The following is a 27,685-nucleotide window of genomic DNA, read 5'->3' on the forward strand; positions in this document are numbered from 1 at the left end:
TTTTCACTTTCATTTGATTTCGAATCGTTACGTTTGTTTTTATGCAAATTTTCTCAGCCAGCTTTGCTGACCAAAAGTTTGCGCTGGGTAATAAATTTTTTCTTTCCCACCAGCTTCGGTTTGCTGGTGAAAAGTTTTCTATTTGGAATTAGCTGGCGAAATGTGTGTGTGTTTGTGTGTGTGTGAGGCTCTCGTAGATTGCATAATTATGCTAATTTTGTTGTTTTTCCACCCACTACTTGGAAAGTGTTAAACGGTATTATGAGTGGAAAAAGGTGAAGAGCTTGAGGAATTATATATAATTTTCTAAGATTTGTTTTATAATTTCTTTAAACTAAAAGTCTTCGATTCTCATTACGAAACAAATGAGTTCATCTTAATTTATCTAAGCCCTGGGATTATCTACTAAGCTTAAGAAATTGTGATCCATACCTAACTAAATGTCAGTCGTCTTCACCTGAGAAAATAGGGTATTAGCTAGTCAAGATTTCTCGTTTAACAGTTTCTCCTGTTTTTGTTTGCTATTCAAAGCAGCCTTTCAAAAAGCGTTGCCTACTTTTTGGCGCACCATTTTCGCAATCAAACACATTTGCATAATTAGCTCGTCCTGCGAGCGTGTGAGTGTGCGTGTGCTCCTGGGGTGTGCGTGTGTGTGTGTGCGTCCATGTCGGTGCGTGTTTAATTCCAGTTTGATAGTTTGTTATAAGCTTTAAGCTGAAACATTTCTTTTGTTCGCACACACAATGGTTCGGTCTGCATTTCGGCGGACAATGTAAACATTCCGCTGAAATCCGGCTTTAATTTATGTGTATTCATCGGCGCACACACACACACACACACACACACCTGTTTACGTTTATTTATATACATATATTTGTAAACTTAAGCGGCGTTAAACAAGCCATATAAATTCAATTTGAAACTGCTTTGTCTGCCGCTCTTTGTGAGTTCTCATTGTATCCACCTTATCGCTTAATCGATTACGTAGGTGACAAAAACATTTTGCTGGCGGGCGGGGGAGTTTCGGGCCTTTTGGGCTCTAATGTACCTTTTGGGACACCTTTTCTGGCCCCTTGCGGAATTTGCATATTTATTTGGACTTTCAAACTGATTTTAACCCCCTGGTTGGTAGGGTTAGTCGATTAAGCTAAAAAGGATTATTCATGAGCTACAAAGTGCCGGCAGAAGCTTAAAGCCAAAGCCAAGCCAAGTTCAATGGAATTGGCCATTCGGCTATTTGGCAGGGCTTGTACATTTTCCCCCCGCCTTTCCCTTCATTTTCCCCCAGTTAGCCAAACTTTTGCTGACTAGTTTCATGTGCCCGTCGACAACTTCCCGCTGTTTCTTGTTGCGGAAATATAAAATATTGCGTTTATGCTTATTGTTTTCTGTCTCTGGCAATTTTCAATCGAAATAGATTCTTTTGGCAAGCTCACAATTCGTTCGCCAGCGAGTTCAACTGGCACTGACCCAAACATAATTAGAAATCCGCTCGCCCAGCCGCGATTTTACCCTTAGTTGGCCAATAACTTTTCCTTAGGGGCATTACGAGTGTTTTTATTGCCCCGCTTCTAACAATGTGCAGCTGATTAACGGTCGGCTTTTATGGTTAGCTCAGTTTTTAATAGCCCGGCCAGGAATGCGCACAAAAGGCCCTAATTAGCGGCATTTAACTAAGCTTCATGTTTGGCGACGACGTGATCCTGATTATTACACCAAAAGCAACAACGCCAGCTCCATAAAGGACCCCAAACGCCACCTGAGTGCCAGCGACCCAGGACATTGAAAATGTAAATTTTCTGCTCGCTCGCAGCGGTAAAAGCTATAGCCGGCGAGCTTGATTAGTGAACGCCACCGACTCCGGCTCCGACTTTTCCGCACTACGGACTACGGTCCGTCGACTCCACAGCGTCCCGTGTCCGTATTTCCTAACGGTATCCGTGTCCCGATCCCGGCGCGTGTCCCTCCACTGGAGCACTGGCAAGCGCTCCTGCTCACTCGTACCCCCACTTAACGACGTAGTTAGCGTTAGTTAACGTATGTACGTGATATCGTTAAACTTGGTCTAACGTTACCAGACCGCCATCGCATAATAAGTGTCTTATTAGTTATGCCAGAGTACAGTTCAAGAAAATTTTCAAACATCGTTATGGAGTAGAAATGATAAGAGATTGGGATTCGTTGCATATGAATTAAAAATTCTGGATTGGTTGGTATTTTGAAAGAGAGAGAGACTATGTAATTTCTTTCTACATTTTTCGGATATCGTTGGAAAGGAGTTTATATTATTAATATTTATATAATTTTATAATTTTTAAAACTCTTGGAGAATATCGATATTCATTTCAAATAACCGAATATTTCAGTACAGATTGGATTTTTAACAGATTGATTTCTTATAACAATTTTTGAAGCATATTGTCTTATTTATATTGCGATTTTTGAAGGACTTTCTAAAAATATTTAAATGCAAAAAAATCATACTTGATTTATTGAATTCATTCCAGGCAAGAATAGGTTTCTGTTTTTATTATTTTAACGAAATCTTGAAATGTGGATTGTTCAGTTGGCTCTTATAAATATTTTACAAAAATCGTTCGAATACCTACATATTAAAATCACTTTTTTGTTGAAATAAATAGGGAATTTTTAATAATTTCAAATATCTGATAATTGTTAAAAAACGGTATGAAGTGTTTTAAATAGCTCCAAGATTATGAAATGGTGAGAATCATTTTTCAATTAATCCTTTTTTCTTGATCTTATCTCTGCTTAGTTTTTCTCGCAGTGCATCTGCGGAGGATCCTGGGCAGGCGACCGAAAGCCAGCGGCAAACCCAGTTTTGGGACACGCACCACTAAACTGGGAGACACTTTCCATGGCCAGGGGCAAGCGAAAACTTGGTCTCCCGACTGGCGTCTCATCAATGGCCAAATTCTGTTTGCTTGGCTCAACTGTTGCCCTGAATTTCAATTTGTTGTTTGTTGGCCGCCGCGTGTGTGCACTGATATGTGTGCTAGTATGCGTCTGAGGAATATTCCTCATCCTGGAAACCCACAATTCACAACTCGCAGTTCGCTTCAATTAGCCAATTGCTGGATGGACCTTCTTGTGCGACTGCTGCCAATTGAAGGGCATTGATGGGCCTTAATTAATTCTAGGCAAATACTGGGGCCGCTGTAAAGTTCTCGGTGCGCAGAGAATTCCGACGCAAGCAGATCCTAAAATAACAAACAACCTGAAAATCTATTTCCAAGATAAAATTAACGCTCTTCTCGCGGCGGATGGGGGGAAATGAAAATTAAATTCCAAACAGCCGGTGGGCCTCTTTTGGCAGGTGGGTGGATGGGGTAGCACCACCAGCGATTTCCCGTCCGAAAACGGTGGTTGTTTGGATGGGCGGTGGTGCTCCTGCTGTCCAGGTAATCGCCAGCGTGTAGTATTTGCTTTTGGCGCTGCTTGTTTATTTTTTAATTTCCTTCCAATTAAGCAACAAACAAGATACCGAAAGCGAAACTGAGACTCGGTCCCAGGGAACAGTCGTCGCGATAAAAACGCGCTCGAATCACCAACAAAAAATAAAAGGGAGACGAAGGCACCAGAGGTAAAATTAAATCAATTCGCAAAGACCATGCTGGAAAATTCATTAAAAAAGCTGAAGCTGAAGGACAGTTCTATTTGTGGTGGTCTTTTTGTACTTTGTGCAATTTGGGAAGGCCATTTAATCAGACAAGAAGCAGACTGATTGAACTTATATTTCACTTTGGCTATCGATACCAGGTTGATATAAATATTAGCCTACTAACTAAATTAATTTCACTTTGGGTTTTGATATTAAGTTGTTTTATTTATTGGCTTCCAATAAATTCAGGTTTTCAAATAGATTACTCCGGTTCTTTCGTTAAAATCTAAATTAAAAGCATTTCTGTAGCTCTGAATTTTGTAAAACCTCGCAATATTATTTTTGCATATCTGCGAGAAATGTTTAAAAATAGAACGTGGTTGGAAATTTATTAGCTCGCCATGATGTGCGGAATGCGGAGGTGAAACCTTTGTCACGCACTCATTTTTGGCTCCGAAAAGGACCTGAATGTGTCCTGTGCATGCCATTACCTATGCAAAACATGTGCGCATTAATAAGGAATGTGCGCTGGGTCTTACATCTCTTCTCAGCACGTTCTTGGAGCAATTTGGCCCTGTGCCGAAATACCCGAATATGCTTTCTTTTCCGGCACTAATTAGGCATATGTAAACGGCTCCTGCCGGCCAGCACTTAGTCCTGCCTAATGGAGGTCCATAAAGGTGGCTCGGAATCCAGGTCACGAGAATCTGGCGTTTATAGGGAACGAAGCCTTGGTAAAAAATTCCAAGGAAACTTTTAGGTTTCTTTGTAATAAACAATCTATGAAAATCATATATGCCATTAAATGTGACAAGGAATAATACTTACACATATGTCTTGAAGGTTTTTCAAGATATAATAGTATGGGTTTTTTAATATTTCTCACAAAATATATTTATTAACATTTTGTTAAGCCCACATTTACTTAACATTCAAATTTCTTTCCTATTAAGTATTAACTTCTTAATATTAAGCATTTTATTTAAACATAGAAATGCTTCATTAATGTTAAATCAAGTATCTTCTTTTGGATTAAAAGTTTTGTACATCTATTTAAACTTTCATTAACTTAATTATTTTAAATGTTTATTTATTTTTCATTGACAACCTGAATTTTTTTTTAGATTTTACAACTGACCGCCATTGACCACGGAATACTTTGTTAACCTTGTAACACCATTCTGACATCAAATTAACCTCTTTGAACAGAGGACGTCCTATGGATAATAAACAACAAGTGACGCAGCACATGGGGACACAGAATTTACAGACACTGAAGTATCGGAGTCCCACTTGGGGATCCCTCGTCAAGTTTTGATTGCAGGAGCCTCACTTGCAGGCCATCTGGTAGAGGAACTGGATGATCGACCGCGTTGGACGTCCCGTCATCGAATCCTTCAGCAAATACGGAGGCACTCCATGCTGGGCCAGCATTCCGGTGCCATGGGTGTCCAAATGGACCCAATCGGAGCAGGGAACCAGTTCGAATAGCACAGCAGCTGCCAGACAGGAGGAGGCGTGTCCAATGCCCCTGTTGCAAATATCATAAGCGGACGTTGGGGCAACTAGGTTGCGGAAGTACTTCCACAGGGGCATGCGCCACAGCCGATCGCCGGTGAGAGCTCCCGCCTTCTGGAAGTTCTTCCACAGGAAGGAGTTATTGGTCCACAAGCCGGTGGCCGAGGCTCCCAGTCCCTTCCGAATTCCACTGGCCATCGAACCCACCTCCACAACCAACTTGGGCTTAAAAGTGGATTGCGCATAGAGGAGGGGATCAGCTAAGAGGACAGTTCCGGCCAGGGAGATATCCTTGATGCGCATGGTCCGTCCATTGAGTAGGGTGACAACATCCCCTGGTTTCGTGGCCATTCCGGAGGGCATATTCTCGCAAAGAGGCAGCACTGCCGAAACATTTATGGGAAGCGAAAGAGCAGCCGCTGCTCGAATGGCAGCCACGCAAACTGCGGCACCGGAAACCGCTCCACGATACTCGTCCATTCCGGTTTTGGGCATCAGACACAGTCCACCGCTGTTGAAGGTCAGCCCCTTGCCGAGCATCAGGATGGGTCGCTCCTCCGGCGAGGTGCCGCAATAGCTGACCTCCAGAATGATCGGCGGTTCGCACGAACCCTTCGCCACCATGAGAAAGGAGTTGAGGTTCATGGTCTCGATCCAATCCATGGATCGCACTTCCACGGAAACGCCGCATGGACAAAGCGCGTCCACGGTGGCCTGAGCGAAAATCGAGGGTGTCATTTGGTTGGCCGGAGTGTCGGCCAAACGGCGGGCCAAGTTCTGCGATTCGGCCTTGAAGAGACCCCTTGTCCAGGCATCTTGATCCGTGGATCCGTAGAGCTCCAGCTTTGGAATGGCCAATCGGTTGGACTTCTTCTTGTTCACATTGTAGCGCCACACAGCCATGGCAGCTCCCTCGGCCGCCTGTTCCGGGTACTCCATTCCATCCACGTGGCAGGTGGTGCATCCCTGCATTTGGAGAGCCCGCGCTCCCACGGCGGCGCAAACCCTCACGTTCTCCATTCCCTCGTCGAGAACCTCTTCGGCATTGAAGCCGGCTCCCTCCTTGCCCAAGCCAACCACCGCCACTGCCCAGTATTCCTTGTCCAAGTTCTGGAAGATGCGACCCACTCCCAGCTCCCCGCTGAGTCCAGATTCCTTGATCAGCTCCGTGATCTTGCCGCCCACGCGATCATCGAACTTCTCGCCTCCTGGCGATAATTTAATGCCCTTCTCGCCATCCTTGGCGTAAAGGCCAACCACCACGCCCTGCAGGTTCGTCGTGTTGCAGGAGCCATCCTCGCTTTTGAACCTCACCTGGGGGTTTTCCAAAAACAATTTATTATCACTTTTATAATAACAGCTTAATTTCATTGCAATTAGCCCGTTAAATCAGGTGAAAACATAAGTTCATAAAATTTAATAGTCCCTTCTACTATCTAAATCCATATCTAAAATCGATGAGAAAATTTGCATAACATCTTTTAAATATTTAAATACGGCCACCAAACAGATACATTTAAGTGTAGCAATTAAATTGTATAGTTATTAAAATTAGACTATTATTTAGTTTTGGGAAATGGTCCAATACAAAATCGTAAAGAGAATTGAGATTGACAGTTTACTCTAGCCAACAAAAAAAGTGTTCCATTTTATCAGTTTCTTGGTTCGGGCTTAAAGAACCCAATCGCAGATTTCAAATAAATTTGTTCGAATATCGTTAAAATATCGATATTTTCATATTTCCTCCATTATCTCACCTGCTGAAAGCGTGGCCCACTGACAAAAATGCGGGACCTTTGGCACCTGAAGAATCCCAAGGATCGGCGCACACCGGAGACCAACTGCGATCGAGTCATTTTGCGTTGCAATTTGGATAAACTTCGATGGGATTTGCACAAATTACAGAGAATTGCTGAGCACTAATATGCAACAATTTAGTATCGCGACCGAGTGGGAAAATTGTTTAGATCGACTGCAATGCACAAAAATAAAGAAATAATTAAAAAAAATTGTATTTTTTATAAAAAACTAAGGCAGTGTTAGCTCCGTTGAGCTGGAATCGAGAAACTGGACTGACCCAGCAAAATAACCAAAATACATACTGTCAATTTTTACTAACAGTTTACTAGGATTACACAAAACTATAACAATTTCCTTAATCACAGATCTACAACACCTAACCAAGCGTGAAAATACTTTTGAGTGGACATTATTGGAATTCATTCACGAATAATACTCGCGAACAACCTGGTCGCACTTGAAACTTTATGTGATGATGAAATTTGCAATTATCTGCAACAACAGCGACAACAAGCAAGTGCATTTCTGCAGGCGACATAATGAAAAAGCGAATTGCAGAAGGGGTAAATACGAGTGTATATATAAAAATTGCAACCAAGCCGCAGACGAAACACGTAAAAGCAATAAAGCAATAAATTGCCCAATTTGAAGCACTATTGTAGCCAATAATTTGCACAGCCACTTGGCTGTTTTCTGGTGCAGAAACCCTTCTCCCAACCATTCCAATGCCTACTTGCCACCACCCACCACCCACCACCCACCGCATATAATTTTCAACAAAAATATTCACATTTGTCAATGTCGCGTGATTGATGTGGTCGAACGCATTTCCGCCGAGCCGAGCGGCCAACCGACGTGCTGATGGGGCCAAATAAAAAACAGTCAACCAGCAGTCAGAGAAGCAGAAATACACTAAAAAAGGAATTTAAAATAAATGTTGTAAAAAACAATTAAAACGGCTTACTACCAAATAATTTCTATGAATAATTCACACAAAAAAGAATAGAAATTGGAGAACAGTGATGATTAAATGGTCTCTTTTTTTTAAAAGATTTTAAAGCAATGATGCTAGTTATAATAAACGTTATTTTTAATGGTTACAGTATTTCATTTTATTTAGGTTTGATTAAGACTGTAATATTGTTTTAAAAAATTTAAGGCATCGTTTTCGATGCGTTGCCAACTCGGAATGTTAAATATTTTTTATTGATGCTGCTTTATATAAGATTTCTCTACTAAATATATACAAACTTACAGATAAGGCAGATTTAATTTCCCCGAAATTCTAATAATAAATTGTTGTTAAAAAATCCAACGAGCACAATCTTTGCTTTGATAACCTTTTTTTGCTCAGTATTCCAACAGACACACATGTGAACTCACTGGCAAGTAGGCGGCGCATAAAAACAAGCAAAAACATTCATTTTTTTGTATACAAATGAGTGGCAAGAAGGATGTTGAGGCCAGGGACACGGCCATTTCCATGGTTATATATATGTACGTAGCTATGGCGGCGACTGTGGATCTGGATGTAAATCTGTATCTGAATCGGAATCTGAATCTGGGATGTGGGATGTGGGTCTGGGCGTGTTGGCGACATTACGCGATTTCACGCATGATTTCAAATTAATGACAGCGAGGGAACGCAGGAGAAGAACACCTTTAAGAGAAATTTAAAATGTCCACCCGCACAGGATGTTTAATTTCCTAAATACATAAATCTCACTAATACGCACAACAAACGCCAAATCTAAATCTAGTGCGGTTAACGCTTTTTTGTTGCCACCTTTTGCCGCCCCGTGGGGTGCGTGCCACATCCGAAAATCATAAACAAACTTCAAAGAGGACAATGGCCAAACAGGCAATGGGCGAAAAGCGTTTTGCAGCTTATTACGCACGGTAACCAGTAAACTGGGGAAACTGGGAAAAGTGGGAAAACTGGGAAAACTGGCAACCCGGCAACCGCAACAATTCAGCGAACCTGGATCTGATGGCTCCGTGGGCGGCGTTATATGGCCATATGTTACGGACAGAGAGGCCTAGTTGCCATCTGAGCCACACCATCCATCCGAATCGCCTTCGTTTCCATTTCCGTTTTTTGTCCTCAAAAGCACCAAATGTACCACATAACACTAACACACGTGGCCTTTGGTACTGGCTCTTTGGCAAAATGGCTGGGCGGCGGAAGATCCCTTCGCAATCGAACCCTTACCTTCTCTGCCCCGCTATTTGTTTGCCTTTGCCACAGAATATTGCCAATTGTTGCAGCATTGATGCAAATTTATTGCCTACCGTCTGCCATTTGTGTGGCTTTTCTGATTAAAAGAGATCTCAAAGCTGATTTGGGGATTCCACATTAATTCACAGCTTGAATTGATTTCTTGTTTGCTTTGGAAGATGAGCATTATTTCGAACTTAAATTCAGTAATTTATAATACGTAATAACAATGATTTATAATGAGCCATTAGCACAATATTTGGACTACAAATTTTATATTGTGTAAACTTAACATAGTAATTGGTAAAAATTCAAATGGATACCACCTATTTATGTTATATCAAACAAATCAAGTAACAAAAGAAAAATTTCATAAAAGAGGTAAAAGCTATCTTTGGGAATATTTTACATTTTTTTAAATCAAAACAGTAAATTCATACACCCATGTATTTCTTGTTTAACCTTTCCACTAAAGATCTAATTTAATGTTTTTATGCAAAAGCAAAGTCTGTTCAATATTTGTATAAAAAGTAAATATTATTGCGGTTATGGCATGGAAACCCTAGGCGACATGAATTTAGCGTCGTATGCAATTGTGTCTGCAATCCACCGAGTGAAGCTCACGACGTTTGTGAAGACGGAAACCCCGCTGCAGGGATAGTGTCCAAAGCTGACAATCCCGATCTGGGCATAGAAGGGGCCGAAGCCCAGGTCCACATACATTCCGAGCGGACCTCCGGAGTCCCCGGTGCAGGCGAAGCCATCAGGATCCCCGGCACAGATTTGGTTGTGGTCCACGGAGAATCCATATCGATCATGGCAGGAGGCACGATCGGTTTGAGTGATATTCGCAATTTTAAGTGTGGGACTCAACGAACGGGTTTCAGTCGAACCCCAGCCAGTTACAGTAAACTCCTTTTGCGCATCCACAAACGAGAACCACTCGCCCTGGTTTTCGAGAATCACCAAGCATATTGGACGTATGTATTCTGCGGGGAGTTATTGCCTTTCAATTAATTGGTAACTCCTAAATTAAATAAATTTATTACCTGAAAATGTTACTTCCTGGTTTAGCTTCAGCAAAGCTATATCATAGGTATCGTCAAGGCCGTACATTGAGTGCGAATAAATTTTAGCTACAGTGTATTCCCTGTGACCTGGAGCACATCCAAAAACATTGCAATCTCGTGATCTCCTCCAATCATACTCCCCCAATCGAGCAATTCTGTCGTCGCAATACTGAAAATTAAAATCTTTTAATACTTAAAAACTTTACGACAGAATACTTACAATCGCTTTGGATTGGGAAAGACGCAATGTGCAGCGGTGAGAACAAATTCTAAAAATAAAATTGGTTCAACACGATAATAGCGAGATTGTTTGGGATATTTCACAAAAAGCATAGGATATTTAGTTTAGCTTATTTAAGTTTAAAAATCAGGAATTTTATAGCAAACTTTGTCAATATTCCTATATAATTATCTTTCTTTTTTTGTTTCCAAATAAGAAAAATAATATACGAACCATTCGTTAAGAGTGAACCGCCACATATAAATTCCAAACCATCATGTAAATACACCATCCAAGGGTTTAAACTCAAACCGGCATCCCTGCCACCTAATATCCGATATGAGATTCTCGGAATCCGACCCATTCTGCAATTCGGGTCCAGTAATTTCGACGATCCGTTTACAAGCCAGGTTCCCAAAACTAATGAGACGAAAAAACACGCAACGTACTTCATTGTTCAAGCGCTTGAACAAGACTAAATAAAGATTGTTATTTCCAAGGAAATATATATACTCTCTTATCAATATGCCGGCAAAAAAAAAAAAAGAAAACAAAAATATTAAACTAAAAGAGATAATGCTTTGTTTTTGTAGTGCGGCTCTGTAGCTTTAATATATGTTGGAAGTGTCAGACTGAATGATCTGATAAATCCAATTCGCGTAGCTTAACACATTCGTAAATACTGAAACGCCTTGAAAGGGATGTCGCAGGTGGCTCACTATTCCGAATTGAACGAATCTCCTGGAGTTTCCATAGTTTACCATGCTGCCCAAAGGACCTCCGGAGTCACCTTTTCCCACATATCGTTTGGCTTCGCCTGCGCAGATTTGGGTTCGATCGACATTATATCCAAACCAGGAGCGGCAAGTAGATCGATGGACCTGCGGTAACTTTACGATCTGAAGTTTATCGCTTTCATCAGCAGTATTTGTCGCTCCCCAACCACTAACAATAAAGTTTGGAATGGAATTGAGATATTCTTGCCATTGTGGATTAAGGATCACACAAATGGGTCGTATGCTCTCTATGGAAAATACATTATTTAGTATGAATTTCTACGAACATAAGCCTTCTTACCTGTGTATATGACATTCCGGTTAAGTTTCACCAAAGCTATATCATAGTATCGTGCGTTTTTGTAATATGGATATATGAATTTTTGCAGTATCCAGTATTCTGAATGTGACGGCGCACACTCAAATTGATCGCAATCGATTCGTCGGCTCGCATCGTTCTCGCCCAACCGCACATATCTTGAATGATAATTTAGATTAATAATAATAATAGTAATATTTTTTTTTTAAGCACTACTTACATTGTTCCATTGTTTGGTTTGAAGCAGTGTGCAGCTGTTAGAACAAACCCTAAAATGTTGTTGAAAAGTTGAAAACAGAAATATTACACCAAAACGTATTCATCAATTAAGAACTCAATATATAAGCTAAACAACGTAATATTATTACAAAATAATTCAGATTTATTAAGATAACTGCTGATCAAAAAATGCTTTATGCGGTCAAAAATGTCTTTTTTCATTCGATGCTAACTCTTGGTTTTAATTATAATTCACATTTATTTATATTTAATTAATTGACTAATACGAACAATGATTGACAAGAGATCCGCCGCAAATAAATCTGGAGTTGGAGTGCAAGTATGCCATCCATGGGGCAGACATCAAATCAGCATCTCTGCCTCCAGCTATTCGGTAAGTATATTTCGATACTCCACAGTTGCTATCGAGAAGATAAGCCTGTCCAAGGGAGTCCTGGTTCCCAAGGATCAAAAAGTTCAGAAGCACAAAACTTAAAGATTGCTTCATCTTGAAGCTCGAAATGCAACTGACTAAGGGGACTATTTCTGAAAACAAAGTGCTGCAATAAGAAATGCAAAAATAAACACTTATCAAGAAAATACTTATACGATTTCCACGGAATCCGATTCTTATGCGTAACGACTTTATATATATATATATATATATATATGTATAAATTTATACGATGGTTACACTTTAAATTTACTTTAATTGAAGAAGTGGTTTTTTATTATATTTTGTAGAGATGGTAGTCTTTATTTCTAATTCTTATATATATAAATCTCATGTCACGATGTTTGTCCACGATGGACTCCTAAACTACTTAACCGATGTTAAATTAAATTGGCATACCATGAGCAGTCCGGTCCAACTTGAGAGATAGGATAGCTTAGATCTTTAATTAAAGTCGCAATTTTATTTTATTGCTAATTATTTGTTTATAATGGATTATGTTCGCCTGGTACCTAAAAGTGGATTTTCCAATTTGTCCCTTCGAATTCGTTCCGCCAATACCAACATATTCAACCAAACCTCATTTTGAAGTACCAGGCGAACAGAATGTTTTTGGTGTTAGCATAGCCAACCACGTACGTAGACCGAAGTGTAAATCAAATTCAAATTATAGTGACGAATTATTGTCATACAGTGAAATCATTCCTGCTTTTTAGTTATCTGTGCTTCATTATTCAAAATTCTGTAGATATAAAAAATACACATACAGGTATTGTCACATAATAATTATAATAGTAAATTAAAATGCCGCCGAAAAAATCTAATCTCAACAACGTGAGCAGCAGAGAGGCACGACGCAAACGTGTTGAAAGAGCTCATCAGTTGCCAGAACAAGTCGATACAAGAAATACAGCTCAAATTTACCTTCAAGCTACATTGGCAGTCCACGAAACATGCAGGAATACATACAAGACGCGATGACTTACGTACGTCATTACGGCCGACCGGATTTGTTTATTACATTTACATGTAACCCGAATTGGGAAGAGATACAAACTTTATTATTATCAGGACAACAAGCAGTTGATCGTCATGATATAACTGCTCGCGTGTTTAAACAAAAATTGAAATCCTTAATTGATTTTATTGTTAAATATTCAATTACCTACAGTTCTTCTTTAATTGTATACTTCAATATAATATTACAATAACTTTAGCTACAGCAACGCGTAGCCGGGTCTGCTAGTCTTATATATATAAATCTCATGTCACGATGTTTGTCCACGATGGACTCCTAAACTACTTAACCGATGTTAAATTAAATTGGCATACCATGAGCAGTCTGGTCCAACTTGAGAGATAGGAAAGCTTAGATCTTTAATTATAGTCGCAATTTTATTTTATTGCTAATTATTTGTCTATAATGGATTATGTTCGCCTGGTACCTAAAAGTGGATTTTCCAATTTGTCCCTTCGAATTCGTTCCGCCAATACCAACATATTCAACCAAACCTCATTTTGAAGTACCAGGCGAACAGAATGCAATAGTAGGTGGTTACTTTTTTTTTAAAATTTTCAAATTGCCCGCAAAAGTATGCTATAAAAAATAAGCAAGAGCAACACCACGTTTTGTCTACGAAATATTGGCAAATTTGCTGCTATGCTAAACCGACAATAGCCTGATTACCACGTGTTATTGAGGTTAAGGTATAAATTAAATTTATTTTGTAGTAAACGAAATAGCGTGAAATTCTAATATTTCTACTTTTTTAATTTTTGGTGTTAGCATAGCCAACAACGTACGTAGACCGAAGTGTAAATCAAATTCAAATTATAGTGACGAATTATTGTCATACAGTGAAATCATTCCTGCTTTTTAGTTATCTGTGCTTCATTATTCAAAATTCTGTAGATATAAAAAATACACATACAGGTATTGTCACATAATAATTATAATAGTAAATTAAAATGCCGCCGAAAAAATCTAATCTCAACAACGTGAGCAGCAGAGAGGCACGACGCAAACGTGTTGAAAGAGCTCATCAGTTGCCAGATCAAGCCGATACAAGAAATACAGCTCAAAGAATTAGGACAGCGGAAGGTCGTGCACAAGAATCTCAAGAACAGCGTAGCGAACGCCTGCAACAGAATATTACGAGAACAAGAGCGGCACGAGAACGAAACAAAGATACAGTACGAGCACAAGAACGACAAAGGCAACGGATCAGCCGCTCATTAGTACGTACATCATTCGTTCGTCTTGCTTTTGAATATGCACCAGATATTAACTACTCTGCGCATTCAAAAATTGCTATTGGTGGAATGGATAAAGTATGTCAATATTGTCAGGCGTTGAAATTTCGAAATGAAACTACCGGTATGTGCTGTGCAGCAGGAAAAGTCGTGCTGCCACCACAATAACTTTAGCTACAGCAACGCGTAGCCGGGTCTGCTAGTATAATATAAAATATAAGATAAGCAGCTCTCGCTTTTGGCTTATTGGGATTTCTATCTTTTTTTTTTCCAGATTTATTAACAGTCTACATAGGCTTTGGCCTTAGTGAATGTATAGGCAGTTGTTTAGTGGTTTGTTGAATGAAGTGCAGATTTCTTTGGTTCGAGGTGGTGGGTGTTAGGCATGGAATTCTCAGATGGCTCGTAAATTTGCCGAATGCATAAATCACGCAATGAAATTCTAATTTTTGCGGTTCCTGCAGACAACAGAACAATGTAGCTCGGACTGGGAAAGGAAATGCATTTCGAGTCTGAATCAATCATTATTTTTAATGCACAAATGGGAGCAATTACAGTCAGTTTGCGCCAGACAAAAGAATGTCTTACTTGATTTATCGAGGCTTGGCAAATGTTTGTTGACCATGCATCTTGTTTATCGTGTGCAAAGTTGCTGCTTTAAATACCGAGTACAGATAGTCGACTGTTAATTCATTCATGCTGGTGAAAGTAAGAGTATACAGTGGAAAAATATGTTTTTTTTTTTTTTTTTTACCAAATTCGTGTTATAAATTTAATTTTCTGTTGAAGCTTTTAATAAAATACAATTTACTAATTAAGATAATAACTTATGTTTTCTTTATAAGCTTAGCCTTTCAGCTTCTCGCTAATTGGTCTTCAAAAGAATTCGTGAGTAATAATAATTTTTTAACAAATTCTTGTCAACAGTCATGACACATTAATAAATAAATACATATAAATAAATAAATATAAAATAAATCAATAAATACTTTCAAGCATTTTTTTTTTGTAGTGCAATAGTTTTAACGGTCTAAATAGCTTATGGGGCTGGTGACAGTCTCAATTAACACCTGGCACACCCCCGGTGTAAAAGACAAAGACAAATATTGTAGCCACAGTAGTATAAAAGCATTAACTGCCCCAAAAAGTTTAAGAGTCGCATAATGGCTTTCTCCACCTCCGCATCGCTTTTTCTATTGGTCTCAGCAATTAGCTGTTTGGCTTTAGTTTCTGGAGATTTACGAGCAGATCTACGGGATTTTGTGGCCTTGGTTCCCCGCCGAAGAATCGGATTCATCGCCGCCAGATACTATATTTTCGATCCGAAGTTCCGTCAGGCAGTCGAATTTGTTCGTAGCGATGAGTTTACGACAACTTGGCAGCAAGTTCGGGCAGCTCCTGATTTTGCGGATGTAGTTAACTACCTGACTGAAAATGGATCGGGTTATGATATCACAACTCTGGTGGACAGTTTGATAAATCGGTTGCGCACATATCAGCTGTCGCGCACTGTACCCGTGGAACTAATGCTGCGACGCGATTTGACCACTTTCCTTCGAGATGTTCTTCAAAGTTTGCCAAGAACTAGAATCTATTCTTTGATGTCCCAGAAAATGAGACAGAGTGCTGAGTTTGCCAAACTCTACAAGGCTGTAAGGAATAAGGAGTTCAAGGAGTTGGTGCAACGTGCCAGGGTAAGCCTATAAAAATATTTTATGAAATATTATTTCATATTACTTTACATACTGTTTCATTATTTTAGCGTTCCAGACAACTGCAAGCACCAATTAAAAAGTTAGCCCAAAAAAGCATCAATGTGGATGAACTGATCCAAGTTGTATTTGAAATAATCAGTTGGGGTCCTCAGATTACATCGACTCAATAGATTTGATTTCTCTCCCCAACCAAAAGAATTAAATTATTTATTTTACTCTTTAATTTAATTAAAAACACATAATTTTTTGGCATTTCCGTTTGAAATATACGTGATTCGTCCTTGGTGTGTTAATTAAAAGTTGTTATTGTTGCTGAAATCCATCTTGAATAGCTCAAGACATTTGTAAAAACTGCTGGACTTTTATAATCTGCTATGTGATAACTGACAATTCCGAATTGAACGAAACGTTGGATACCTTTCAATTGCACCCATATTCCCAATGGACTGCCAGAATCCCCTTTGCCCATATAATGTTTAGCATCACCTGCACATATCTGGGTATTATCTATCCTATATCTATAAATTCTGCTACAGGTGGCTCGGTCCACTTGAGGCACTGAAACTACCTGAAGAATTGAGCTCATGTTAAACTTCTCTGTTGCTCCCCAACCAGTGACAATAAATTCTGGAATTGTGTTTACGTATGCATGCCATCGCTGATCCAATAACACGCAAATTGGCGAAACGCTATCTGAAATAAATGTCGTTATTTATCAGTGGTAATACTAAATAGCTGCTTACCACAATGTATTACCTGTGTATATTACGGATTTACTGAGTCTTGCCACAGCTACATCATAATAGGTATAAGACTTGTAGCGGGGGTAGATATATTTATCTGTAATCGCATATTCCATGTGATCTCCCAATCGAACAAATCTTTATTAAAATCATTTTTTAAAAGAGTATCTTTATTAGAAATTCTGAATTAACTTAAATATTGAAATACTTACACTTCAATGTATTTATCAAAGCAATGCGCAGCGGTGAGGATATAGCCTGAAAATGGGTTAAGTAAAATATATAATAATATAATTAATTTTGATTTTTGGCTTGCGTAAAAAAAAAATGCCTGGCCTTAAAACACGAACTTTTGTGGACAAGAGAACCGCCACAAATAAACTTGGTGGTTGTATACAAGTATGCCATCCAAGGGGCAGAATTCATCTGTGTATTTTGGCCTCCAGCTACTCGCGATCCAGTGTATTTCGTCCTTCCGCAGTCATTGTCCAATAGCTGAGCTAGTCCTTCTGAACTGTGATCCCCAACGATCAAATAAGTTACTAGGAACCAAGTAAGCGTGTGGATCATCGTTAAGCTGTTAATTGTTACTAACGCACAAATAATATTTCATTGTTAATGCAAACAACTGGGCAACATGTTCAATAAAAATATATGTTCTTATCATTTCTGGGTAATAAATAAGTTATTGCAATTGCATTAATACTTCATTGCATTGATACTTAAGTACTCAATAATTTTCTTAAGAAGTTTATTGGACCATACACATTTAAAAAACATACTGCCATAATATAATAATTTTATTATTAAACCCTTTCAGAGCAAAAGAGTAAAATTTTATCAAAATCGGATTACTCTATCATAAAGCTGCCATAGGAGAGATTGAAAAATATATATGTTAATAATGGAAATAATTTGATAACATCGTTTTTTTTTATCCCACGAGCTTGATTTATTGAATATCAAGTTTTTTAACTACCTTTATATTGAGTAAAAAGTTTCATAAAAATCGGATAACTATATCTTATAGCTGTTATAGGAAAGATCGAACAATCTATATAAAAATCTATATAGATAAGCATGATGTTTGGAATATAAAGTTTTCTAATGACTCTTGAATTACGAATTAAAATTCATCAAAAACGGACAAATATATCCTGTGGCTGCCATATGATCTATAGTCGAAAATATGGAAAATGAATAGAAAAATCGTCTTAGCTTGATGTTGATTAACCTTTATGCATTTTGTTCGATATATTTGATGACTGCTAGGGTATATAAGCTTCGGCTTGCCGAAGCTAGCTTCCTTTCTTGTTTTTTTTTTAGATCTGTAACATCCGAAAATCTTATTAATGAAGTCACTAAAAAAATCAGTATTAAAATGTTAAACACGTTTAAAAGCTACTGTGCATTATCTTTAAATGTAAACAAAATTTAAGCTGAACATGTGCGGAATTTTTTTGGTACTTCACGAGGTATTCTGAATCCAAACCAACTAGACAGCAATATAGAAACAAAATTAGGAACAAAATCGCAATGCAAATACGTGGGTCAAAAAAAGAGCATATATATATATATTTTATTGAAAAAAGAACTACGGCGACCAAAAAAAGGGAAAACATTACTTTATTGTATTAATTTTAACATTCTGAAGCTTCCCGAAGCTAGCTTCCTTTCTAGTTTTTGAGTGTTTTTGATATGCTAATCTACCTAAACAAATTACGTAAAAGCGTTGCTGATAACAATATAGAACAAAGAACTTTGATTGTTCGATCTGCAGTGAATCAAAACTTTTTAGGAATTCCCCCGAGGTTATCATTATACTCTTGCAGAGCAAAAGGGTATTATAATTTTTTAATCCCACAACGTTATCATAAAAAAATCTATGCAGAAATAACGGAAATAAAATTATAACACAGTTGTTTTTCGTCAGAGAAGCATATTTTTTTGAAAAAGGAAGTTTCCTAATGACTTTTGAATATCGAATGAAATTCCATAAAAGTCTGACGACGATATCATATAGCTGTCATATGAACAATAGTCGAAAATATAGGCGATTGATGAAAAATCGTCATAGCTTCAATGTTGTTTAGCCTTTATGTACATATAATATTTTGTTCGGCAAACCGAAGCTTGCTTTCTTTCTTGTTTATATTTTGACTATAGTTAGAACTCGCAGTGTAAGGGTATATTGTATTATAAAGGTTAAGAGCCATTATATAAATATATATTTTAATGTTTTTAAGTTTTTGATCACCATTACATTCTATGACCAAATAAACTTAAGAAATAATTGAAAAGAAAAATTTTTAACTATTTATCTAAAACAAATAATGAGGTTAGGTCTTTTGTTTTAGAAGGGTATTTGAACTGCACATAGCCGAGCCTAGCTTTCTTTTTGTTGTTCCAAGTTCTGAACAACATGTATTGGGTAAATAAAGCATGGCTCAAGCATGCCAAGGATATGACTTTTGGGGCCTGGTTGTCATCTTTTCACCTGATGTGATGGCAGTACAATGTGGAAAATCAGCAAAAAGGAAAATCCTCATCGTCATATGCTGGCGCAAATGCACAATATGCCATCATTAGTGCAACACGAAACCAGGTCGCATTCGGATGACAAAATCGGGGAGTTGAAAGGGGAATGTGAAGGGGTAAATGCATCTTGCTGACGCAATTCCTGACAGAATGCTTCATTGATTCGGCTTTTGGGGCCCCGGTTATACGGAGTGATATCGGGCGCCTAAAAGTCAGTCAGACTGTGACAAGTCGGTGCTAAATTTGCAGCTGCATAAAGGACTTTATTTCGTCGTGCTTGGTGCATAATTTGTCGACATCGACATAGTTTTTATGGCTGGCAGTTGCAAGTTTATTTGCCACAAAATGCGGCCATATAAGCGTTGCCAAGTTTATTTCGAATGAACCAAATTGCGCTCGCTGTTTTTGCTTTTGCTGTTGCTGTTGCTGCTGCTGCTTTTGCGATGTTGCAGCCACGGCTGCTGAATATGCAACAAAAGTTGTTGCACTCGCAACGCCCACAACACACATGGCTAGCTAGCAAAAGCCAAGCCAACCCGAGTCAAGCCAAGCCAAGCCGATCCGGCACGGCCCACATCATTTTGCAGCACTTTTCGGCTGACAGAGAGATGCAGAGGCGGCGAATGGGAACGAATGCGATGCCCCAGCTGGCAGCTCCTGCCGCCATCCCCTGCGGCTCCTTTTTTCCCCGGACTCCTTTTGGTCCTGCTGCTTCTGCTGTTTCCCCATTTTGCTTGACATTAATTTTATGCCATGTTGCTGGCGTGCCAGCGGGCCAAAACGCGCTTAAATTGTCGCATTTGTCTTGCCGTTTTAAGTTGGCTGTTGCTGTTGCTTTTGCTGTTGCTCCTGCTGCATTGCATAAACTTCTGTGTAATCCTTTCAATTTGTTGCATACTTTTAGGCGGAAATTAAATAACAAGCACTACGTGGTGGCTGCTACACTGACAAAACAACCTTACATTTTTGAACTAAATTTATGATTTTATTTATGATGTTAGTGTCAGGAATAATGTAACTTTATATACACTATAGAAAAATATTTTTTATTTCAATTAGAGAATAAATAAAATTTCATAACAAAGTACTTAATTTTTAAAATCTTTTTTACTTACCAGGATGTTGGGATCCGAAAGTTTTAAGTCCCACCAAAAACATGTCACCTAACTTATGATTTATTGAGTTTTAAGTTAAGTATCTTAAGTAATCAAGTCTGAAGATAATATTTATAAAAAAAGAATTTGAGATAAGATCAACATGACATTGAAAACCCTTTACATTTCAAAATCTCTTTTTCTCAAATGCAGTGAATATTTTAATTCAAAAAAATTAATATATTTCCTTTGGAACTTAAGAACTTTTCTGAAAGTGTGTTTACTTGCTTTGTTACTTGGCTCGCATTTGTTGGGAAACTTGTTCTACACGTGTTACAGCGTACACTCTAGTTCATCAATTAGTAACCTAGACAATGTTGCTCCATTTCTGCTTCTGCTGCTGCTGCTGCTTCTGGTGCCTTGGCTTTCTGAGTCCCCCAGATTTGAAACCCTTCGTCGTGGTCCTTGGAGTGCAATCATACAGCTGGAATTTATGCTACGAATTTCGGTAATGAATTTTGCAAAATAGTTAAATTGAATTTTATGGTACGAAGGCTCTTGTTATGCCAACTCCAACTCCGACTTCATGTTGCTGCCATTGCCGCTGTTGTTGTCATTCGGCATCAAGTAAAAGTAAATAATTGCTGCTTAAAATGCTCGTCAGGAGTTGGCCATGCACTCGTACTGCTTGCTACCTCATTCGTATTTTATTTTCATGCTTGGCCAGCAGCCCTTTGGGCCTTTTTTCGGGTGGCCAGAATTTTGAGTGGCAGCAGCAGCAGTAGCACAGCAGCACAGCAGCATCAGGAGCTTCGTCCTGATGGGTCGATTTTTTTTTTGCTCCTTGGGCGGCAGACTCGTTACCGCCTTAACTGCAATATCAGTTACAGGAGTCACTGCTGCCGCTCTCTATTTCAAAGCATCCTTTTTGGCCCCATCCCTGCAGCACCCACCCCTCTTTTCCACCAATTCCATCCCGATTCCATCCCGTTCACTGGCTGCCGGTTATATTTCGACCAGATTGTCTGTATTTGCGGTTTGTGCGTACGTGACATGGATGTTCGTTCGACTGGCATGCCTGCTTGCTTAACAATTAGTTTTAAAACGCTGCAGGACATATCCAGTTCTTGTACTCGATCTCGTCCTCGTACTCATTAGAGCTGGGGGGAATTTTCCAGCAAAACCAACTGCGTAATCCTTCGGCCAAATAAAGCTTCCACTTCCACTTGCAGCGTCCGAAAAACCCAGAGAAAAAACATCGAGCCAAATCGCAAAAAAAGGCGAATAAAAATCAACAACAACAATCAATGTTGTCCCGTAATCAATTAACGATTTAACGTTCGTCTAGGGCTGGTCAACTGGCCAGAGTGCGCCGTCAGCATTTGGCGCCGTTACAAACGCCCCCATGCGCCACCCATTTCCACCCCCTTTGCCACCCAATTTGAGTCCCCTTCCATGGGTTTTATTTGTGTATGCGTTTTGGGGTCGAAGGTCGGGGGTCATGTTGACAAGGACTGCATGGACACGTCATCGTGGCTGCGTTTTGGGTAAAGCGCGAGTGTCTTTGTGTGCGCAACTGCACTGGCAAAAAATAAGCTCTAAGAACTACTAAATTACCCTTCGAATATCAATAAACATCATAATATTCTCAAAAACTGCAAATCAAAATCGACTTAAAAATTTATCCAAATAAAAAACACATTTCTTTAATTAAGAACTGTAAATTTAAGTGTTGGAAGTGCAAGCAAACGCGGACAGGGCTGTCATCTCTTTGAAAGACCCTCTTTACTCTTCCATTTTCTCCATTGAACGAAGTGAGCGAAACCCCAAGCGAAATTCGATAATCTGCAAATGGCAATCTCATTCTTGATTGCCTGCGTACCACTTCCATTTGAAACAATTATTCGGGGGCGATGGCAACCCTGCACCGACTGCAAAAGTATTTGTTGGGGGCTAATGTGATTACTCCTGTCATTATTTCGTCGCTACATCCGTCTCTTCAATGGATCCGCACCCCCGTTTGACTCCAGCCCTCTGCCATTAAATTGACCACCGACTGGTCGTATCCCCTGCCCCTATATCCATATATCTCTATATATATATATGTTTGCACACACATGTGTGTGTTTGCGTGTCTGTGTGCATTTAACTGCACGTTTTCAAACTTTGACCCGCGCTCCATTCCGGAACTCCGTCCTTCCGTGGGTCCTTCCATCCGTGTTTTCTGTGGACAAGCGGACTGCGGGGCTTGGGGTTTGATTGGTTATTGACTTTTAACAGAAAAATTGATGTAATGCAATTAGTTTTACAGCTAAACCGTTTGATGATTGTACAACAAAAACAAAAACACGAGCGTTGTGCTAAACGAGCACTTTGCAGCCAACAAGAGCTGTTTAATGGAACCGGTTGATGGAGGGTTAAGTTGACTGGGATGTTTATGGACATCGCACATATAGCGGTGTCTCCACCTAAGGATTCCCCACGGGTGAATCACAGGAACTCGGGACGGGATCAGTAAGTGCTGAGGGTTTTACCTATAATGGGTAATTTCTTACAGTTTATTTAAAAGTATCCATTTTCTCTGAAGTTATTAAAATAATAAATAAAAAAAAATGAAATCCATTTTTTGTTTATTTTACAGATTATCTTTAGGTGAATGCAAAAGCTCTGAAGTAACACAAACAATTAATATGAAATGAATTATTTTTTCAATTTGTTATAGCTTATATTGAGTTAAGTGCATTAAAACAAACGATATTCAATTTATTACAATGAAATTAGCAAAACAAATAAAAAAGAATATCTTTGAGGTATGCACTTATGGGTAAAGGTTGTTAAACAGTTTCTGTATATTTCCGATAAAACCTTAATAGTTTTTTGGCCAATTAGTACTCTGTTTATAAATGGTGATAAGAGCTTGCTTCCAGCTGTGAACTGGCAACCGATGCAATTTCCATTACTACCCTCTTTTGGCCTCCATGCAATCAAACTTTCGTAGCCGAAATCAGCTAAATGCTTTACCATTTCCTAAAACTGCCACTTCCCCTGCGAAACCACCGTGCTGGGATACATGAAATTATTAATTAAGCCGAGGGCGGCTATCAATTACACGCGTGCTCGAAAATTAAACCATAACGCGAAAATTTTGCAGCTACAATAAGAAAAGCTGCAAAATAACTACGGCTACAATGGCAACAAGCCCGAATCGAAATGCCAGTACATATGCGGCCAAATGAAGTGAAACATGAGCAAAAAGGGAGGCAATAAGGGTAGTTGAAATTTATTACAGTTGTACGAAACAAAGCGTAAAATTTTTGCTGCTTAATTGAAAAATATAAATTGTTGGCACACACACACACACATATATACATTGCGTGGGTAAATGAGTGAGCTTGTGTGTGTGTATGGTACTCGGGCCGGAAGTAAAGTCAAAAGCAGAACAACAACATTAATAACGCTGCCAACGGAAATAATAAAACCCATTTTAACGATGACGCCAAAAATGAAATAAAGAGGAATCGTATGAAAAATATACATAAAATGGCTCAATATTGCGGCATTGCCAGTCATAACTGTAACTGTTAAATGGCCTTAATGGGCTACCGAACCTTCGCCGTCAGCCAATTACTTTGTTTTTAGCCACAAAAGTGAAAGTCTGCTCAGAAATAATTTCAAAGTTTCTCCTGTGTTTTTTTCACACAGAAAAGTGAAAGTTACCTGATTAATAGCAGAAAAACTTTTACCTACCGATTCAACAAAAAAAGGGAAAGTCAACATAAAATTATGCTTTGCCTATAAGCTTCTTTACAAGTTTTTCTTTTTTTTGTGTAAATGCCGAAGTACTTTAACAAGGAACCATTAAACTATTATACCATCCATCAATCAATACTCCGCTTGTCGTCATGAAAAAAGTGAAAGTCTAGTGCAGGGAAAATCCTTACCTGATCACCCAACCATCATCATCCATTCCTGTCTCAGTTCAGTAATTTACAAGCGGAAAAACGACAATCAATGCGGGTCAATATTTGCCAGTTGTAAACAGAAACACCGACGCAAAAAACATGGTAAAAATCACACATAGCCACGGCCAAAAGGCAAAAGAAACCGGCAAAAAGTCAAGTGCAAACAACACAACAAAAAAGAAAATGTGGAAAATCGGGCGACAGGGAGTCCAAGAAAATGCGACATGCAGGTAGCATAAATGGGTGAAAAAAAGATACAAACACAAGCACAATTATCACGACGTCCGCTGGGGAGATCCTTTGATGATGAGCTTCCTGCACATCAAAAGCCAAAAATAGAGCAACGGTAACGGCGCTCGGAAAAGGCCAACAGGGTCGAACAGGTGAGGGCCGGGCCAAAAAGGATTCAAAATGGGTAAAAACGTAACGAACAAACAACGTGCCCCGATGTCAGCCACACGAATTCCATCTCTCTTTCTGTGCTCGTGTGGGTTTGATTGGAGCAGCGTCCCTCCGATGGACTCCACCAGACTTTTGGGCACCCACAAAATCCAACCCGGGCCCCCCGAAAAAGCAAAAAAAGAACACACATCCCAATGGACATACATGCATAGGTAGAAAGGCAAACACGCCTTGACTCTCGGTCAGATATTCTGATTTGTTTGAGTTTCTACTTTTCGAGCTTAACAAATTAAGCGCTCAATCTGTAGGCCACCAAATGCTAAGGGGGAAAACCCCGTTGAAAAGAAAATAAAAGAGGAAAAGTAAAGGTAAACCAACAGGCAAAATTATCAGCCAATGGAATAGAAGACATCAAAGTAGCTGCGTAAAAGGCTAACAAGAGAAACAACACTAACAGCAGGAACTAATCACTCTAACTGCAGTAAAATCTTCACAACAACAAACTGTTGGCAAATCCACAAGGAAAAAAGGGGGCACAGAGAAAAAAAAACGGGCTCATATTTGAACAAGAAGCATAAATAATTTAGTTAGATCCTGCTAATCCTTTTTTTAAACAAAGTGCTTAGGTCTTTGTGCTCACAATTTTTCCTTTAAAAAAGTTTAAAGAGTAAAGATTTGTTTTTCTTTCTCTTATCAGTAGATGATTTCCTTTTTCCGATCATTGTTTAAGTCTTTCCATAAATAATGATATTTAAATTTATGGTTTGTTATATTCAAAAACAAATCTAATGATTTAAATCAAAATTAATTATATTTTTTAGACGTCTAGAAATGCGGAAAAATTGCAGATTAAATTGGGAAAAAAATATGATGGGAACGTTAAAATTATCAAGATACATAAAGGGAGTAGTTTTTACAGAATATGTTTTGTATTATTACAAGATATTTCATATCTTCTTTTTTCTGTAAATTAAATAAATTTCCGATTATTGCTATAAGGGTTCTGCTAATGAGGTATTGTTTTCGCAAACAAAAACAAAGGCTGGTAAATATCAGAGAAATAGAAGAGAAAATGGTTTACATTTTTTTTTTGAACCAAATAACAGATATAACTTTATTTTCAGTTCAGTTAAATTCTCATTAACTAGCTGTTGGTACGAAACTACAAATTGAGCTTACAAAGAAAAATCATTGTTTTTGATTTCGCGCTGTGCAAGTAATATTTATTCAGAAAAGAACATAAGCGGAAATCGCAGCATTGTAGGTGACAGCGGCGGCGGCAGCGATTGAAGTCAACTCTTCGTTAGTTCTGTTTGTTGTAGAGTCGCCCAGAAGCACCCAAGGGCACCCCGCGCCGTCCAGAACCACCCACAACCAGCACCACCCACCGCTCACCGCCCACCACCCAATTCACCACCCAGTGGGACTTGCGTGCGCCACCTGCGTGTGCTGTCGACGTTTTCCATTTGTTTGCATTCCGTATGCGGGGTGTGTGTTGTTGGCTCCTCGTTAGTCCTGTCGGTTGATTTTCCCCACCTCCCCACTTCCCCTTGCTCCTCCCTTTTTGGGGAGCTAGTTTTGATGAATTTATTCGCTAAACATGTTTATTATTTGCCAGCAAATCACACAGCAATTTGACAGTTTTAAAAGTTTACTTGTGTCAGTTGATGTGTGAAAACGGAGCAACTTTTTCGAATGGGGAAAGAAGAAGATACTATACTCGAATTTTCCTGGGTTTTTCTTTGCTCCGCTGATTAATGGTTACCCACAAGCCATGGCAGCGAAATTCGTTTGGTATTCAGTCCGCAGTCTCCGTGCTGCCAAATCAATCTGCCACAGTTTTTCCCAATCCCACCAACCCATTCCACTTTCTCCTCAGCGTGTGGAAAGCCCTGGAGTTTCCCGTGGCAGCGATGTTAATATTTTAAGCTGCGTAATTAATTTAAAACCTTGTAATTAATAAATAACACCAGCGTGTAGTGGGCGGCAGGGCGTGCCATTTGGACCCGAAATCGTTTGGAGAAACAGATAAGCGGCAATCATTAACACTGCGGCCAGTTTGGAGGCTGTTAATGGATTTTACTGGCTTTGCCTGCGGCTTGTTGCTGTTTCCAGTGTTGCTGATGTTGTTTCATGTCGCTGATGTTGCTGCTGTTGCTGCTGTTGCTAATACTGCTGGTGTGTTTCGAGTGGATGTTGCCGCGGGGTGGCAGCAATTTGTGTGTGCTGCGGGGGCTTTTAGCTGTAACTAATTCAATTCGATCGGAATTTACGGGCTTAGTTGCGCGCTTAAAACATTTTTACATGTTTCACTACGTTTCACAACTAGGTGAGTGGCGAAATACGTGATTTATTTCTATGACGACGTGTTTTGGTATGTAGAATTTTGCTCTATTTATAAAAATCATTCTCGACCTAAATGCATTTGGCGAAGAACTTTATTATTTTTGACGCTTTTTTCGGCTACTAATGAACCTCTTCAATTTTACCTTTTTTCCACAGCTTTTTAGTTCTTACTTTTTCATTTAAAATTATTTTTTTTCAGACCCTTCTACCACTAGTACAACAAAATTCAATTCAGTTATGAAACCAAAGGTTTTATATTTCTTTTAACAAGCTGTTGATTAATTTTTTTTTTTGCCATAGTATAAATTTAAAGTCATAAAAATATAAATGTGTTTTTAAAATAACTTGAGTTTTAGTGGCTTTATATATTTTTATTAATACATCATTTAAAAGATTTAAATAACATATTTATACTT

The 27,685-nt window shown here is 38.9% G+C and overlaps 5 protein-coding genes across 5 annotated transcripts; 1 reads left to right on the top strand and 4 right to left on the bottom strand.

Moving 5' to 3' along the window:
• Nucleotides 1-4,691: 4,691 nt before the first annotated feature.
• Nucleotides 4,692-7,215, bottom strand: LOC108090570 (cytosol aminopeptidase). Its single transcript, XM_017189315.2, has 2 exons — nucleotides 6,898-7,215; nucleotides 4,692-6,454 (listed from the first exon to the last, which is right to left on the bottom strand). The coding sequence occupies exons 1-2, from the start codon at nucleotides 6,994-6,996 to the stop codon at nucleotides 4,952-4,954; spliced, it is 1,602 nt and encodes a 533-aa protein (XP_017044804.1). The 5' UTR covers nucleotides 6,997-7,215; the 3' UTR covers nucleotides 4,692-4,951.
• Nucleotides 7,216-9,539: 2,324 nt separating this feature from the next.
• On the bottom strand, nucleotides 9,540-10,886 carry LOC108090296 (serine protease grass). The gene is made up of 4 exons (XM_017188905.1): nucleotides 10,683-10,886; nucleotides 10,449-10,497; nucleotides 10,208-10,383; nucleotides 9,540-10,147 (listed from the first exon to the last, which is right to left on the bottom strand). Exons 1-4 carry the CDS (start codon nucleotides 10,810-10,812, stop codon nucleotides 9,705-9,707), a joined length of 798 nt encoding a protein of 265 aa, XP_017044394.1. The 5' UTR covers nucleotides 10,813-10,886; the 3' UTR covers nucleotides 9,540-9,704.
• Nucleotides 10,887-11,041: 155 nt separating this feature from the next.
• Nucleotides 11,042-12,270, bottom strand: LOC108090342 (serine protease grass). Its single transcript, XM_017188958.1, has 4 exons — nucleotides 12,054-12,270; nucleotides 11,764-11,812; nucleotides 11,526-11,701; nucleotides 11,042-11,472 (listed from the first exon to the last, which is right to left on the bottom strand). The coding sequence occupies exons 1-4, from the start codon at nucleotides 12,268-12,270 to the stop codon at nucleotides 11,057-11,059; spliced, it is 858 nt and encodes a 285-aa protein (XP_017044447.1). The 3' UTR covers nucleotides 11,042-11,056.
• Nucleotides 12,271-15,632: 3,362 nt separating this feature from the next.
• LOC108090306 (protein G12) lies at nucleotides 15,633-16,361 on the top strand. The gene is made up of 2 exons (XM_017188916.1): nucleotides 15,633-16,163; nucleotides 16,232-16,361. Exons 1-2 carry the CDS (start codon nucleotides 15,633-15,635, stop codon nucleotides 16,352-16,354), a joined length of 654 nt encoding a protein of 217 aa, XP_017044405.1. The 3' UTR covers nucleotides 16,355-16,361.
• Nucleotides 16,362-16,473: 112 nt separating this feature from the next.
• Nucleotides 16,474-17,497, bottom strand: LOC108090249 (serine protease 48-like). The gene is made up of 4 exons (XM_017188845.1): nucleotides 17,278-17,497; nucleotides 17,140-17,185; nucleotides 16,941-17,065; nucleotides 16,474-16,877 (listed from the first exon to the last, which is right to left on the bottom strand). The coding sequence occupies exons 1-4, from the start codon at nucleotides 17,495-17,497 to the stop codon at nucleotides 16,474-16,476; spliced, it is 795 nt and encodes a 264-aa protein (XP_017044334.1).
• Between the last annotated feature and the right edge of the window lie 10,188 nt (nucleotides 17,498-27,685).

Source organism: Drosophila ficusphila, unplaced genomic scaffold (genome assembly GCF_018152265.1).
Source record: "Drosophila ficusphila isolate 14025-0441.05 unplaced genomic scaffold, ASM1815226v1 contig_414, whole genome shotgun sequence".
Taxonomy (NCBI): domain Eukaryota; kingdom Metazoa; phylum Arthropoda; class Insecta; order Diptera; family Drosophilidae; genus Drosophila; species Drosophila ficusphila.